Raw genomic sequence first — 17,784 nt, 5'->3', positions numbered from 1 at the left:
GTTGCAAGAGTGCACGCTCACCTGCTAGTCCTAGGTGGGAGATAATGGGGTACGAGATCCCATCAGAGCCCGGGGCTGTGTTGGAACTGGTTTTATAGGCTTTCCTTAGTTCCCTCAGAGAAAAGATAACGTCTGAGTTATCGGGTTCGGTTGCCCTTTCTCTGATCTGATCGTGTCTGTCTGGCTGTAGACGCTCTTGTCTTGCCCTCAGCTCGGCTGGCAGACTGTTGCTGCTCGTTCTCGCAGATAACTCGTGTGCCAGTCTATTAGCCTCTGCTTGGGGGTCGTGATGGGTGCACCTCGGGGCTAAGCGGCTGGTAGCTCGCTTGACCCGTTGCCACAGCTCTGAAAGGGTGGTTTGGTGGTCGAAGGACTCACACCATTCCAGCCACTTTTCCTGCCTGACTCTGTTGGCAGTTTCCTTGGCATCCGTGACAGCTTCCCTTAGGAGGGATAAGTTGTCAGGGGTTCTTTGCCTTCAGAATAGTTTTCGGCACATGTTCACCCTGTGGTTGACCTCCCTGATCTCGTCATTGAAGTACCAGGCGTCTTTGTGACTTCTGGACCCAGGCCGAGTTTTGGGTATGGTCTGTGAGGCTGCTTCATTAATGGCGTTTAGCAGGCTAGCTTCGAGCACTTCCACATTTTCGCTTTGTGGGGGATCGTTGCATCTCAGACAGAGGGCCAAGGCGTTTTGAAACGCCTGCCAGTTGGCCTTGTCTATTTTCCATCTTGGATTCGGTCTTAGGATTTCGGCTGGGCCAGCATCCATGAGGGTAGTTATAGTGCCGTAATGGTCACTTGTGACGGTCTCATCGACACACCAGCCATTCCTCCCCACCAAAGTCGCAGTGGCCAGGGTGAGGTCTAGGACCCCTCCTCTGACGTGCGTTGGCTCTTGGGTGTTGAGGAGAGCGATCTCAGGGAATGTCTCTAGCACGTCGGCTATGTGATAGCCGGCCGCATCCGGTGCCCGGCAGGGAGCCAGGATGGGGTGGTGTGCATGATCACTCGGTCGTGTGCAGCAGAAGCACAGACCTGGCTGGCGATGCATCGGCTATTGCGGAGCAGGGGATTGTTGCTCTCACATGGGTGATCAAGCCTCTCTTGCCAGCTGTGCGTGGCAGTGTGAAGGCATGGTACCCTGAGAAGCGAACAGTGTCCACTGTTAATGTCTCCTGGAGCATGACAATGTCAATGTTCCTTGATCGCAATACTGCTTGGAGAAAAGCGTTCTTTGCAGAGAAGCTATTGATGTTCCACTGTAGGATGCTTAGATGGTGTGTCATGATGTTACTCAGTGATAGTTACATCAGAGACATCGTCGGAGTCTGACAACTCCATTGCGAGGTCCTCGCTGGTTGAGGGCTCCTCGTCTGTTGTCAGGCTATCCTTGGGTCCTCTGGGGGGTGGAGAGCCTTTGGTAGCTCTGACTTTGGTTGGTTCAGCTTTTCTCTCAGGCTTTTTCTTTGCTGGCCTTGCTGGCCTTGCCTGGGCAAGGTCAGCGTGATCTGGCTCTGGCTGCACAGATTCAGCCTGTTTTGGCTCTGCCTGTGAAGGCATGGCCTGGTTTGGAGTGGGGAGGGGAGTCTCGTCCTGGGGTGAGGGTGAGGCTGGTTTTGCTCTGGCCAGCTTTCTTCCCTTCAGGGCTGCGACAGTCTGGGTCATTGCCGTCATGGCGACCGAAACTGCCTTCTCGGCCTCCTCACTCGACCTCCCCAGGGCTGTTGCTACTGCTGTGACAACAGCAGTTAATAGGAGAGTCATATCGTCCTCGTCAAAGAGGAGATGATCATCTATTGGGGAGGTTTTTGTGGTGTTCTTAGAAACTTTTTTCTTTAGTTTTTTTCTGCACCTTTGGCATTGTCGGAAACTCCTTTTTATTGGAGACATCCGGTGTTGGCTGGGGGGCGGCTTCCTTCCTCTTAGGAGGTCGGGAGGCCTTTTCGCTTTTGTTCCTTCCCCAGACATGGGTGCCCGGTGGGGCAGGAACAAAGTCTGATCGGTTTAGAGCAACCTCTTGTCGCCTGAGGGCCGCCTTTTTCCTGACAGAGCAAGTCAGGCTCCAGGCATGATGCTTCTTGGCACAGTTGGGACATTTGGCTGTTGTGTCCCTCTTTTCCTCTTTGTATGCCTTGAGGCATACCTCTGTGTTGTGTGCCTTGCTACAGACACCACATTTAGGCTTGGCTGTACAGTTAGCCTGGTGGTGACAGTATTTCTGGCACTTGAAACACCGAAGTGGTTTTGGCACATACGTTCGAAGGTTGTAGGTGCCCCAGTTACCCAGATCAAGGGTAGTGGTTGGGGCACCTTTCATGGTAAGCATGACTTGCCTGGTTGGAGTCTTCCCCTTCGACATTCGGGAAGCCTGCACGACCTGTGGGTGTGAAGCGATCAGCTTCACATCGTACGAGACTGAGAAGCCAAGTAGCACCATCTTGGTTCTCTTTTCCTCGGGACTTAGTGGGGAATGACTCACTTTCCTCCCATCAGTTAGCTCCTTCGTTTCCCGGAGGAAATTCAAGGTAGCTTGATCTTTGGGCATTATGATCATGCCCTGATCTCGGGCGACCCGGATCGACAACCGGATTTTCCGTTGCAACTCCAATGCCCTGACCAATTGGTAGGCATTGTCGAAGCCTTCGGGTTTAGCTGGCACTTTGAACTGGGCGAAGCGTTTAGGGGGTCCCGACTCTTCATCAGAGTCGGTATCCGGCCTCGGACGCTTCGGCCCGCCCTTTCGGCTTTCGGGCTTGTTTGTGGAGGCAGGAGCTGATGCGGCTGGTTCAGCCTGCTCTCCCCTCTCAATCGGGGAGGCCGTCTGTGAACTCAGGGGCCTCCCTGGCTTAGCTGTTGGCCTGGAGAGGCCAGCTCGCGAGTCAAGATGTTTGACTATTCGGTGGACAGACCCATTGGCTTCGGTCTTGTCCACCTTAGCAGCAGGGGTGACAGTGTCATCTTGTGCATGGGGCTTTCTTTTGCCACCGGAAGGCACCTATGCCTTCATGGTGACTACCGTGGTCTGGGCCTTGCACAGTTCGTCAACATTTTTGTCAGTCTGAGGGGGGTGTTTGATTATTTTTTCCATGAATTGGTAAGTGCTTCATCCTCTCACGCCCCCACCCACCACGGAGTCCAACAAGGGGAAGCTGAGTGTTAGAACCAGTGTCTAACAGTAGCAGGAGTGATGAGAGGATATACGCAGCCAGTAGCCATTGTGACGGCACTCACGGACCATTGTGAGTGCCAATGGCGGCATGACTGCTTGACCCTAGCCTCCCGGGGGAGACCAGCCGATTGACCGTGACCAGGCCGGGATCAGGCCGCTTGTCTTGCTGGAATAGAGGATCAAAGATGCGTGTTGCTAGCCACAGGGCGTACTCGTTCACGGCATCGCTCAACCTCCAGGACTCCCGTCTCCACAGCGCACAAGGCTGCCACGCACGACAAACGCGTGGGTAGATGTAAACCCCTGGGGAGAGACCAGAGGGGATGCCCTTCCACCTACGAGACATCATTGTTTGGAGCCCTTTTGCTCAGCCCTCTGAGGCAGCCACCCAAAGGTTGCTTCACCGCAATGAGAGAAGAGGAGTCTTGCACTTTTACCAGGCAGTTCCTTTCATCCCTCAGAAGCAACCACCCAAAGGTTGTTTCACCTCAGTGAGGAAGGAAAGGACCTGTGTCTTTTCAAAGTAGTTCCCCCTTCCCTCTAAAACACCCAAAGGCTGTTTCACCTCAGTGAGGGAAGGGAGGTTTTGCGTTCTTGTCAGGCACTTCCTTTCGTTCCCCTGAAGCAACCACCCAAAGGTTGTTTCACCTCAGTGGGGAAGGAAAGGACCTGTGTCTTTTCAAAGGGATTCCTCCTTCCCTCTGAGACAGTCATCCAAAGGCTGCCTCACCTCAGTGAGGGAAGGGAGGTTTTGCACTTTTGCCAGCTGGTTCCTTTCATCCCTCAGAAGCAACCACCCAAAGGTTGTTTCACCTCAGTGAGGAAGGAAAGGACCTGTGTCTTTTTAAAGTAGTTCACCCTTCCCTCTAAAACAGCCACCCAAAGGCTGTTTCACCTCAGTGAGGGAAGGGAGGTTTTGCGTTCTTGCCAGGCAGTTCCTTACATTCCCTCTGAAGCAACCACCCAAAGGTTGTTTCACCTCAGTGAGGAAGGAAAGTACCTGTGTCTTTTCAAAGTGTTTCCCCCTTCCCTCTGAAGCAGCCATCCAAAGGCTGTTTCACCTCAGTGAGGGAAGGGGGGTTTTGTCCTTTTGCCAGCTGGTTCCTTTCATCCCTCTGAAGCAACCATCCAAAGGTTGTTTCACTTCAGTGAGGGGGGGGCGGTACTCGGAAACCATTCTGGACGTCTAGACGGGAGCGGTCGCCTGTGTGAAGGGCAGGGCCACAAACCGCTGGACACCACGGCGGGTAAGGCCTAAGCCGAGTCAGCACCAGCTGACACACGTTAGCGAGTCAACATTAGTCGACACAGGTCGGGCTCCCCTCATTGGCATAGCCCGGGCGAAGCTCAGCTTCGCATATCGAACTTATCCTTAGGAGTAACACACACTCATTGGCTGGACTCTGACCACAACACACCCGCTGTAATAAAGAGTTAATTTGGCTACCGTGCGTTTACCTTAAACCACACTGGTGACCTCCGGAGTAAAGAGTCTATTATAGCCATGAGCCTGTCAACTACTTTGAAGCCACTGCCCACCTGCACCATCGCCTGCCTTCCGGAATGGTTTCTGCAGGTGGAACAGGAGTTCCTCCTTTGCCACGTCATCTCTCCACTTACTAAATATCGAATACTGGTGACGAATCTCTCACCGGAACTCCTACTCTCCGTCGGCGACTTCACCAACAACCCCGAGTACAATTCGTATGAACTCCTCAAGGCAGCAATCCTACAGCGAGCAGCGCCTTCCCCACGACACGCGTTGCGCGCTCTCTTCACGTCAACGTCACCGGACGGCCGTACGCCCTCAGAAATACTACGTCACATGCAACGCACCCTCGCCCGTGCCGACACACACCTGCCTCCTGATATTCTGCGCTCGATGTTCCTCCAACGTCTGCCGGCAGCAGTTCAGACCGTCCTTTTAGCCTCAAAACTCCCCATCGTGCAACTAGCCTTGAAAGCCGACGAAATCCTCGCAATACAAGCCAGCCCACAAGTCTCATCCGTGTCCACTACACCGTCTTTAACCCTGGAGTCCCTCGCTCCGCAGGTCGCCGAACTCACAAGCGCCTTGCTCCTGGCCGGGAAACGGGCACCGCGGGAACTAATAGCGCCGAAACTAATACCGCTACGCAGGTCGCCGAACTCACAACCGCCTTGCTCCTGGCCGGGAAACGGGCAGCGCGGGAACTAATAGCGCCGGTTTCTCGCGGCCCCAGACGCTCTACGTCTGTGACACCAACTCACACCTACGGTTCCTGGTAGACAATTGGTGCTGAGGTCAGACTTATCCCTGCATCCCACAGGGACAGGACCTCGCCCTGCATCTCGCACGCTGGAGGCCGCCAACAGTTCTCCCATTAACGTATACGGTGAGCGCTCCATGACACTCATTTTCAATCGCGCCCCCAACCCGAAGCTGAGGTGGGTGTTCCTGGTCGCCGATGTACAGCAGCCAATCCTCGGAGCAGACTTCCTCGCACATTATGGATTCACGGTGAACCTTAAGCGGGAGGCCCTTATACACCAGTCAGGAGACCGGACCCACGCCTCGTCGGCCCTAGTACGAGTCCCCCGCATCTACACCGTGCTACCCTACCAATGCACTTACAGAGCCCTGCTCCGTGACTTTCCAGCGCTGACGAAACCAATCAACGTGACAACAACACCGCCACACACTGTCACACCACATCGTCATGGCTGGCCCGCCGTCTACACTGCCATCAAACACTTCCGGACATACGTCGAGGGGAAAGAGTTCCACATCCTGACGGATCACAAGCCCCTCACCTTCGCCCTGCACAACAGGAGCCGGCGTCAGTCCCCACGTGAGGAGAAGCACCCGGATTTCGTGGCCCACTTCACCACGGACATACGGCACATCAGAGGCACCGACAACAAGGCCGCGGATGCCCTATCCAGGGTATCGATAGCCATGGTAAGTGTCAGCAATGACCCCATCGATTATCATCTAGTTCGCAGGGAACAGCAACAAGACCCTTCCCTTCCCAGAATTATCGATGGAGATACCTCTCTTCAGCTGGAGCAGGTACAACTTCAGAACTCGCAGGACACCATCCTCTGCGACACTTCGCTGGGCCGACCTCGTCTTTACATTCCCCCAACACTCCGCCGGCAGTTTTTCGAAGCTTACCATGCCCATCGGGGAATACGTGCAACCCAGGATCTCATCCGCAGCAAAGTTGTCTGGCCGGGCATCAATAGAGACGTCCGGGAATAGAGCCGCACCTGCGTCGAGTGCCAGCGCAGTAAGGTTCACCGACATACTAAGGCTCCCCAATAGGTGTTCCTGGTACCAGACGGCCGCTTCGAACACGTACACCTGGACGTGGTTGGCTCTCTCCCAGCCGACCAGGGTTACCGTTATGTCCTGACGATGATTGACCGGTTTACTAGGTGGCCTGAAGCCACCCCCATTCAGGATATCACCGCCACCACCATTGCCAAGACCTTCATCAGCACCTGGATATCGCGCTATGGAACTCCTCCGACGATCACGACCGATCGCGGGTCACAGTTCGAGTCCGAGCTCTGGAGGCAACTGATAATTCTTCTCGGCTCGAAGCGCATGCGGACCACGGCATACCGTCCCAGTGCCAACGGCATGGTAGAGCGCCTACATCGCCAGTTGATGGAGGCTCTCACAGCTTCATCCTCCACGCGTCAATGGGTAGACCAGTTTCCCTTGGCGCTCCTGCACATACGGACCTCTTTCAAGCAGGACCTTCAGTTCACCGCGGCTGAGATGGGTTACGGAACCACCATAGCCCTCCCTGCCGACTTCGTAGTTAGCTCCGGAAGTCAGGACCCGGGAGCTTTCGGAAAGCAGCTCCGCGACCGCATGGCCCGCACGGCAGCGAGACATTTACCTACCACGCGACCTTCACGACTGCTCACACGTCTTCATCAGGCGACCCACCAAGCCACCTCTGTGCCCGCCCTACGAGGGACCTTTTCCTGTCGTCAAGCAGGACGGTAAGACTGTCACCATCCGGCGTCCCCGAGGGGAGGACATCGTCTGCATCGACCGTGCGAAACCTGCACACCTCCAAGAACCGTGCACGGGTTCGAGGGTTCTTTTCACGACCGCTACACTGGAAGGGGAGTGCTGTGGTGACCAACTCCTCTCAAGCTTCGGCACACCGTAGGACTTGACCTATTCCGTTTGGCGACTTAGGTCAATCACCGCTTAACTCTCCGGACCTGAGCAGCGAGTAAACATCGTGCCTGGCCCATTAAAGCCGCGGAATCAAGGAGTAACTGTAATAAAGAGTTAATTTGACTACCGTGTGTTTACCTTAAACCACAGTATTACAATAACACGGTTTTACCAACAAACGCGAAATATTGTTCATTAAGTTTTTTTTTTTTTTTCTTTTTTTTTTTTTTTTTTTTTTTAGAGAGAGATCTATATTGTTCCAATTCAACACATTCGTGAATTTTCCTCAAACAGAGAATTTACTCCTTGTGATTTTGCATAGGTATTTCATGATATTCATGTAGTTTATTTCTCTCACTTTCTCTTCTGGTCGGTCGCTCACGTGGAGGGGCTCTGAGAGACAGCTCGCTTTTCCGGTACTTGGTTGTTTGTCGTTGTAGACACCATAGGCATAAGCGGAGCACTGTTACATTGCTCGATGGTGACACGTTCAATCGGCACTAGAACGGAGCTTGTACCGTGATTTTTCTTTAAATGTATTATTTATTATGCCAGATATAACCCGGGGTTGTGTAAATCGTCTAATTGATCTATGTTCCAATGTACGATAGTAGGTATAGAGTAAATAAGATTGAACAAATAAATAAGTTATCTGTTTAATCGAGTCGGTGTGAGCCCTTATTTACGTTCATTGACTTATGACTTATCTAACCATCATTCGCTTATCATCGCACCCTATTCACCCTCACAGAAGTCGCTTGCATGTTCTGGGTAAATCCCGGCGATCGTGTAATTTCGTGAAAATGAGATACCCGCAAGTTACTGTCACAAATGCGCTGAGTCGAGTGGTTTATTTCTGTATTTTATCATCTAACTTTTCAGTTCTCTTCACTTCATTCGGCAATATGGGCATAAGGACCCCATTGATGAAGTCAAACGTAGTCTGACATGCTTATACTAGACCTGGTTACCTCGTTATGTCAGAATTTTGTAGCGAATCCGAAATGTAGATTAAATAGAATTGTGGATTGCGTATTACATTTCTCAGCCAGGAAGTTTTACTAGAAGCTTGCAAAGAATGTTTCATGTCACCGTTCAATAATGCATACATCCCGTCGCATATCAATAAATGTTAAATTCAGAGTGGTAGTTGAAATTATTTTGTATTATTGCAATTTTCAGCTTATTGCATTATTGTTAAAGTGAATGTTAATTTTCGTGTTTGTGATTCATTCTTTGTGTGAGGTCACTCTCACTTTCATTCTAACTCACCTCACTCTCGTTCACACTTATACACACTTACTCATCCACGCAGAACAAAAGAGACTGAATCCTTCATTAATAGGGTGTTGTCGTAGTTGTTGGTGTAAAGATCGATAATGTATCTCTTTTGGCCGCGATTTTGCCAGTTGTGACGAGTGAAACCACTATGCGCATTACTTTGCATTTCTGACTTTACATACCTTTTTTCTCCAAGTAACAACAAGTGGTTCAAGTAGATACTCGCGGATTGCCGTTGACGTTTACCTTATCTACTCTCATATCTATCAGGGACAGTTTGTAGCCCAAGTAGGTCCTTGCGTACCGCTACTTTTGTCCCCGTCCCCTATTTTCTTCTTTATTTTCGTGAAAAACACAAAACAAGAAAAAAAGCGAAGATAAAAACTAAACCATCATTAAAAACTGCAAACGTATATAAGAAATTGGCTAGTAACACTTAACTCCCCCACCACACTCTCTGTTAGCTTTCTTTTTCTCATACTGTCTTGGCCCTTACATGTATCATCTGATTCAGCGACTAAGCATAGCAGATGGACCGAGGAACCTGCTTGCTGCAGTTACAATCGCCCAAGGATGTCGTGGGAAGGACGTCACCAGATGATCGCTGTAGGCCTGCAGACCAGTAGTTCGACTGTGCAGGCATTAAGCCCCCCCCTAGTATGTACTTGAAGGGCGCTGCCTGCCGGGACGCCCATAGGTCCAGCAAAGGACCAGGAATTCGGCAGTACAGGTACCAGACGCCCCAGGATGCTGTGGAAGGGTGCTGCCTGCCTGAACGGCCACAGATCCAGTCAATTCCAGGAGCTCGTCTTCGCAGGTATCAGCTGCACTAAGGTGCCGGGAAGGGCGCACCTGCCCGGACGCCCGTAGACCCAGACGAAGGCCCCGAGGACATCTGGACATGCAGGCAGCCGTGAAGGATGTCAATTATGCTTGACCCAATCTGACACGTCAGTTCACCTCCAGAGGTCAAACTGTCAAAAACTGTCAGTGCTTGGACCCCGGAGGGCTAGCTGCACCCCGTGCTCAAGAACAGTTCTCAGTTCATCGTATCGTGGTTCATTTGGTTGTGCTGTACTCTTTCAACAATAAAGAGTAAATAATAGATAGTAATTACTGTCTAACCAGGCACTCATAACCTTTTACTCTCTCTTTGTCTCCCCATCTCTCTTCATCTATCTATCTGTCTATCTTTCTTTCTCTTTATTTCTCTGTCTCTCTCTATTTCTTGTTTTTCTTTCTTTCACTCACTCATTTACTCTTTGTGTCTCTCTCTTCCATCTCTCTCTTTATTTCTCTCTTTCTTTCTTTCTTTCTTTGATTCATTCACTCACTCGATTATGTCTCTTTCTTAATTTCATTCATTCATTCACTCTCTCTCTCTATATCTTTCTTTTTCTTTATTTCTTTCTCTCCCTCTCTTTACATTTTCCTCTAGCTCGCTCACTCCCTTACTTACTCTATCGCTCTCTGATTCTCTCTCCCTCCCTCACTCACTCTCTCACATCCCTTCTCTATCTATATCTCTCCCCTCTACCAGATTATCTTATTTTTCTCTCTCTTGTTTTCTTTTGCTCACTTACTCCGTCCCTCACTCACTCTCTCTTTCTCCCCTCTCCCTCCCTCTCTCGCTCTCAAACTCTCTCTCCCTTTCCTTTCTCTCTCTCTCTCTCTCTCTCTCTCTCAGACTCACACTCTCTGATTCACTCTCTATACCTATTTGTGTATCTACCTATTTAGAATGCAGGGGACTATCTCCGCCCTTCCTTGGTCATAAAGAAACGGCTTTTTGATACTCTCAATTTACGCATTAAGTACAATGTTATTGTGGTCATCAACATATCCCTGCACGATTTTCGGAAAACTGCGGTCAGTTTTTTAAATAAAGTATCAGCGAAGCTGTATCGGCAATACATGTATTGGTATTGATATCGCTTTACCTGTCTCTGAGGAATCGATGTATCGAATTCGCTTTTCTTAATTTTCAAGTGTCGATGCATCGGTATCGATCATCACTATGTGTCTGTGTGTGTTATACTTGACTTGGTTAATGACAACATGATCTTAATGAAATTTGGCATTTTCAGGGATGTTTATTGGCTACATTGAGACCTTCATGTACCGCTACCTGTCCGACCTGGGTGCCTCGCCGTTCCTCATCAGCCTCACGGTCACCGTCGGGGCTCCTCTCGAGCTCCCCTTTACCCTGGTCTCCTCCTCCTTGGTGGCCAAGGTAGGCCACGCGCCCGTCATTATGCTCGGACTGTTGACCTACTCAGTCAGGCTGCTGGGTATGTTGAACGGCTGCTCCCCTCGATAAGTCATAGCTTATGAATATCGCATATATTGTATATATTTGCTTATAGCTATTACTGAGTCGCAAGCTGAAACCTGCGTTTCTACATGCTCTTGCTAATTAGATATGATATTAACAGTTATGATAATAGTTATAACAGTATTGGTAATAAAGATAATGATGATGATGATAATAATAACAACAATAATAATAATAATAATAATAATAATAATAATAATAATAATAATAAATTTATTAATAATAATGATAACCATAAAGTTAATAATTATCCGTATGATAACAATAATGAGCAGGAAGCACTCAGCGTTTATTACCCTCGTCCCTCCCCCTCTACCCTCGTCCCTCCCCCTCCATTTTTCGATTTAAAGGGGAGAGGGTGAAGAAGGAAGATCCTCTTCACCTACCCTATTCACCACAAATATGGCTTTAATCTTTCCTAGAATTTGCTCAGCTCACCCGGCTCTTAACCCAATGCCGTCGGGGAAAATGAACAAAAAATGGGGAAAATGCTGTGCCCATTTTCTATATTTTTTGTGAAATGTCTGCTCATAGATGGCTTTGCTAGTGCTTAGCCACAAAGGAGTCAATTAATAGACCTTGTGACCATACGTGATTTGAATTGGCGGGAAAAACGTGTTTTTTACTAGTGCTATGGATATCGATGGTGTTATTTTTATTATAAACATTATAATTATTATAATGTTTTTTAATATTAGTAACAGCAAAATAAGATAATGTAAAATATTTCGTAAATCAAAGAAAAGGGTGAACGGGCGAGACGGGCAGTACTCCTAACTGGCTCATTGGTGACTTAGTACAAGTATAGCCATCTATGTGTAAAAACTATCAAACAAGTACTAACAGTGGGCATAGCACGTGTCTACCCGTCGTACCCGTCGGCAAGGGGTTAAACAAAACCTATCCCTTGGGTGCCCGCACACAAACGGTCCGCGGTGTGCTTTACTCTAGCCTAATCTAAAAAAAATATATACTCATTTTGCCTTTAAAGTCTTCTTTCTCCAATCCTCATCAACCTTGATATATATATTATTTGCTTATTCACTCCTCATTTACCACCATGGCACCCGTTAACTGACTGGCCAATGATAAGAAGTATTTTGTGAAACATGAAACTAGATAACCTCAACCCATGATATAAAAAATATATCATATATATCAATTAATTAACAAGCGCAAACAGAAGCATACTTGTCCCCTCCGACGGAGGTAAGTATCGTGTTCGTGTTATTTTCTGCTAACGCACTATTTCCCCCAGGCATCAGCTTCCTGTCTAACCCGTGGTGGTCATTGGCTCTGGAAGCACTCGAGAGCGTCGCGAATGGACTCACGTTCCCCGCAGGAATCATGTACTGCACTGTCCTCTTCTCCATGGAGACCATCACTTCTTCCCGAGGACTAATGGGCTTGACCTACTTTGGCATTGGTCAGTTGCCACCTTTCTTATTTCACTTTTCACATATAGAGTTTTGAGAAAGGAAGTTATTCTATTTATTTTATTTCAAATGAAAAAAAGTCAATAGAAAACCATAAAAGTACTTAATATGCTGGTATGATTTTTAATTACAAGCAAACATTGCTCTCGTACGGGTTTGAAACCGGATATAGTAAGTTTATTTCCCGATTACTTAATCGACAAAAAACTCTATTTGACTATAACATGCCTTTTCCATTTTTAATGCGGGGAATTTAAATTGTCTAGCATTTTCTTTGTTTTTCTACTGTATCGTTATTTCGATTCAAATATTAGTTGAATTTAAATTGAGTTGACAGACGACAGACAACGTTTTGGTGGCTTCTTATCATGACCTAGAATCGCAGCGTGAAAGACACATTATCGGGAACCCTTAGTTTCTGTCCATGAAAATAATAAGAATTTATCGCAATATCAGATTTCTTAGATCTGTTTTACTATAACCTTCTTTGAAGCAAAATATTCAACTAAACAATGTTTTCTAGAATTATTATTCCAATGATCAGTAACTTAGGTTTGTTTACACTGATTTACTTTTGCATGATGCTTTCGAAAGAAGTGTAAGGCCCGGGCGAAGCTAGATCTTCGCAAATCTCAATTATGTTGGACGAGTAGTGTTCAGTATCCCTGCCCTGATTACTCCGCAACTTATATTGTTTACACATCCCACTCTTCGCTTCGCAAGGCTGTGGAAAGTTTAAATGTCAAAATATTATTTTTTATTACATAAACTGTACTTCATTTGAAAAGTGGACGTCGCATAAATGCGTCTTCTGCACGCACATAAAGATATTTCCGGATTAAAGTTCAATCCAAATCCACATACTTGCACAGAAGATGCAGGACACACTGCCAGGCGCACGAATCAATGAGATTATCAGTAATTATGATGTTTTACATGAAAAAGCGGGTGTGTAATGGTAATTAGCATTCAAGTTTCATAACACGTTGATAACGAAACGTTTGCTACAGAGGAAAAAAAAAATATATATACACCTGTACTCTAGTGTTGTATCATGCCGATATATATATGTATCAGTACAAATAAGATCCTATAAATAGCTTCAAACAAAAATGAAATACTCTTATTATCAAGTTAAATTCGCTTGAGTTTTCTCCGAGAGGTCCTTCCCGTAGGGAGGGGATGTTTTTTTTCAGGATGTTGCTAGCAAGGATCGTAACAAATATCCGCACGGTTTTGAAGTCACTATCGTTTAAAGAGTTTTCACTTTGAATTTGAAACCTGTGAAGTTATTTTTTTATTCGATTAATATACACAAATTGGGAATATTTCCCTACCTAGAAATAACACTGCCTTTCATTCGCTGTGGGATTTTCTTTTAGTTTTTCATTTCAATGTTGAGAGTTATATCTCCAGTTTGAATATCCCACAATTTATGAAAATACATATTGATACATTTTCACATACATCTCTGACATGAAAACGTCAGGATTGATTTCGTTATTGCTTATTATGAATGTTAATGGCAGCCCAGCTATATTTTCTATGGATTTGATGACATTGTCATTACCTATCAATATATGATAAGGGGAATTAAGTAGCTCGTTCTGCGCATGTGCAGGATTAAATTTTAAACTCAGCAGTAAAGCCTGGTTCGGTGAATTAAAATTAGAAATCTTATTTACACTCTAATCCTGGATTAACTTTTATGGCACGTACAGAAGACGCCCTAAGGTTTTGGATCTCATCGTATCCATCGCGAGTGAGTTCCGTGTTTAAATCAGACAACTGCGAATTTCCAGTTATCACGGACATTTATTTTATTTGTTGGTTGAAATATATCAACAAATCAAGATACACAGTATTTTCTTTGATATTTTTGAGCTTGTATGATTATATCATAAACGTACAGAATGATTTTGAAGACATTCATCCCATCGAAGTCAATACTACGTCATATGACTCGGATACGTTGGAAATTCTTACCATGTCGTTCCAGCGACCGTCATGATTGACTTCAAATCTTATAGAGTGAACATGTATTTGGTGTACTGCTAAAAAGGCATGGGAACATTTTATGCACCTTTGCCATATAAAGTTATATAAAGAAACTTACGATGTGATTCGTAATTAATGGGAATATAAATACCTGTCTGAGAGAACGTGAAATATATCCGAAAACTATCGCACTCTGATTGGCTGGCCGGAGTGTATCAAACCGTATCAAGCTGAAGGCATACACTTTGATACAAACGGAAAAAATGTTACAACAGGTTCCAATAATGTAGTGTAAAGGGCAAACATGTATCAGACTGTATCAAAGGGTAGGGGTTTCGAAAATGTTACAAAAAGGCCTTATTAGTACCAGCAGCCAGCAATAAAGCACATCACACACACACACACACACACACACACACACACACACACACGCACACGCACACGCACACGCACACGCACACACACATACACATACACATACACATACACATACACATACACATACACATACACATACACACACATACACACATACACATAACTTCACTGAACGTAAATAATTAATGATTTGTGGTATTGTAGTTAAACAAGCTTGATTCATTCCTACGTAATTGTTATTATACATTATAGTTCCGACTGGCTTACAATCTAATCAAACTGCCATTATTGACAATATGATTATTTTCAGGAAAACTTATCGGCACCGTCGTAGGCACCGAGATTCGAGAGTCGGTGGGCGATGTTCAAACATTCCGATGGTTCTCAGGCGCTGCTCTTGTTGCGACCGTGTTATATTGCATTGGGTTCACAGCGCTAAAGAGGAAGAGGAGCAGGGCGGCCGCGGCTCCACAGCTGACGCCGCCAAACGAAAACCGACACCTGGGCGGCATAGACAACCTGGCAATGGAGTCCGGTTCCGTGGATTAAAGGCCTCAAAAATATATTGAAAGTGGTTACTGCTATGACTATCATTCATATTCACTCGCACACAGACATTATTGCGCACAAAAATAAAAAATATGTGTACAGTATATAGAAATAAATGAATAAATATATTATAAATAAATATATAATAAATAAATATATAATAAATAAATATATAATACATGAATACGTAAATGTATATATATATATATATATATATATATATATATATATATGAAAGGAGAAAACACTCTACCGTGTTGATACTATTGTAGAAAAACCCACAATGTAATAAATCTAGTTTTACATTGTGGGTTTTTCTACTATATATATGTATATATATACACACACACGTGTGTGTGTATATGATACATATACACACACATAAGTATATATATATGTATATGAAAGATGGAATAATGAAATACCACATTGATATAGATACATAACAATCCTCCCTGACCTGGCCTCGAACCTAGGTCACTCCGATATGAGACCGGAGGGCCAGTACTAAACCACACGACCCACTAAAAGGAGTGTGCAATTAGGATCTAACTAGCTCCATAGACATTACCTATCTACTAATACATGAGTAATGAGTAATGGCCCTCAAATTGTAACCAATCTTTCAAATGTCGAATCAGTATCGATCTCGACACACACACGCATACAAACACACACACACACACACACACACAGACACACACACAGAGAGAGAGAGAGAGAGAGATAGAGAGAGAGAGAGAGAGAGAGAGAGAGAGAGAGAGAGAGAGAGAGAGAGAGAGAGAGAGAGAGAGAAGGAGATTGTGAAAGCTCAAGATATAGATTGTCATAGACTTACCAATCTTGGTTGAAAATAAAATCCATTAACTCACTTTCACTTTTATTTCGTAAATCTTACACAATACAATGTCGAAATACAGACCCCTTCCCAATGGATATATATATATGTATATATATATATATATATATATATATATATATATATATATGTCGCCACTTGAGACAACAATCTTGGTCGGTTGCTTGTCGTGATGTCAACCGGAACCAAAGTGCCCGGCCCTTGGCTGGAGTAGAGCCCTGTTAATTGATTTAGTAGAACAAATAGATCATATACTCATAACAATATGTCACTTTTCGAATCAATTACACACTAGTTAAAAGAGATACTTTTAAATAGAAAACATCAGCCCCGTGAAACAAACTTACTCGGCAGGTGCGTAGTGCGAACTGCCGAGTAGGCCCATGCACCTGCCTACGTTAACTTTTGTTTCAAACCTCTTACCGAATCCGAACTGAACCTCTTTACATATTCGTATTTAGAATGAACTTTCGTAAAATACGTAGTATTTTGCCATTTTGATAGAAATATACATAGTGAGAGAGAGAGAGAGAGAGAGAGAGAGAGAGTGAGAGTGAGAGTGAGAGTGAGAGTGAGAGTGAGAGTGAGAGACAGAGAGAGAAAGAGGACGAATCAGCAGCTATGTCCAGGGTGAATGGACGCCTGGTCGACACTGTGGCCTGGGGCAAAAGATGGCAGGTGGTATTCCCACCTCATAAATCTCAACTAATGCTTGTTAGCAGGGCACAAGCACATGCCCTAGCCTCACCTTCGATTCTCGTCCGCTGAGAACTAAAGATGAAGTGGAAATAGTAGGTGTAACATACGATAACAAAATCATATTCAAGCGACACATTGAGCATATAGCGAGAAAGGCTTCTAGAATGTAGGGGTTATCTTCCTAGTTTGCGGGGCCATAGGAGCCAACGAGACCTAAGCCTCCGTCTCCTGTTTCGGCACAGAGAAATTGTTAGTGCGGTATTATACTTGGTAGCGTCTTTCATGGATAAGATGTACGAAACAAAGTCTCTTGCCCAAAGTATTCACCAAAAATAGGGATAATAATTCAAAATGCGTATAATTGATAAAACATATAATTAAATCTTCAAAGTAAATAAAGTTATTATTAAAGTAGAAAGTTAAAATTAAGTAAATTAATTAGAAAGTTAAAATTAAGTAAATTAATTAGAAAGTTAAAATTAAGTAAATTAATTAGAAAGTTAAAATTAAGTAAATTAATTAGAAAGTTAAAATTAAGTAAATTAATTAGAAATCTTTGCTAAGTTTTATAATTTATATAATTTAATCAAAGTAAGTATATTCACATATTTAAAGCCAAACGTAAGATCAGTTAAAATAGTTAAGATCTGTTTTCTATTTTTCTACTTCTACTATTTGTTTTCTTTACCATCATTCATTCATAACATAGGCATCGTATTTTGGCATTGCCATTTAAAGTCTTCAGCTATATATACTATCGGACAAACGAAACAAAAGGCAAAACTCAAAAATATTATCATCATTATTACCAATAACACACAAAAAAATAAAACCTCCGAAAAAAACTAAAAACAGTACAAATGCACTTAGAAAGGGGCAATATTAAATAAAACG

General features: G+C 45.1%; 1 protein-coding gene across 2 annotated transcripts in view; it reads left to right on the top strand.

Moving 5' to 3' along the window:
* Nucleotides 1-15,363, top strand: part of LOC125045655 (major facilitator superfamily domain-containing protein 9-like) — a 68,702-nt gene extending 53,339 nt beyond the window's left edge. Inside the window, exons 7-9 of one of the 2 annotated variants that reach the window (XM_047643065.1) lie at nucleotides 10,724-10,927; nucleotides 12,230-12,397; nucleotides 15,094-15,363. In XM_047643065.1, the coding sequence (XP_047499021.1) occupies nucleotides 10,724-10,927; nucleotides 12,230-12,397; nucleotides 15,094-15,332 (611 nt within the window). In that variant the 3' untranslated portion in view covers nucleotides 15,333-15,363. The remainder of the gene's footprint in view (nucleotides 1-10,723; nucleotides 10,928-12,229; nucleotides 12,398-15,093) is intronic. The other variant, XM_047643066.1, reaches the window with a different exon arrangement.
* Nucleotides 15,364-17,784: the final 2,421 nt, after the last annotated feature.

This window comes from Penaeus chinensis, chromosome 37 (assembly GCF_019202785.1).
Source record: "Penaeus chinensis breed Huanghai No. 1 chromosome 37, ASM1920278v2, whole genome shotgun sequence".
In the NCBI taxonomy this organism is placed as follows: Eukaryota; Metazoa; Arthropoda; class Malacostraca; order Decapoda; family Penaeidae; genus Penaeus; species Penaeus chinensis.
The sequence above is the reverse complement of the archived record's forward strand: the minus strand, read 5'-3'. Positions and strand labels throughout refer to the sequence as shown.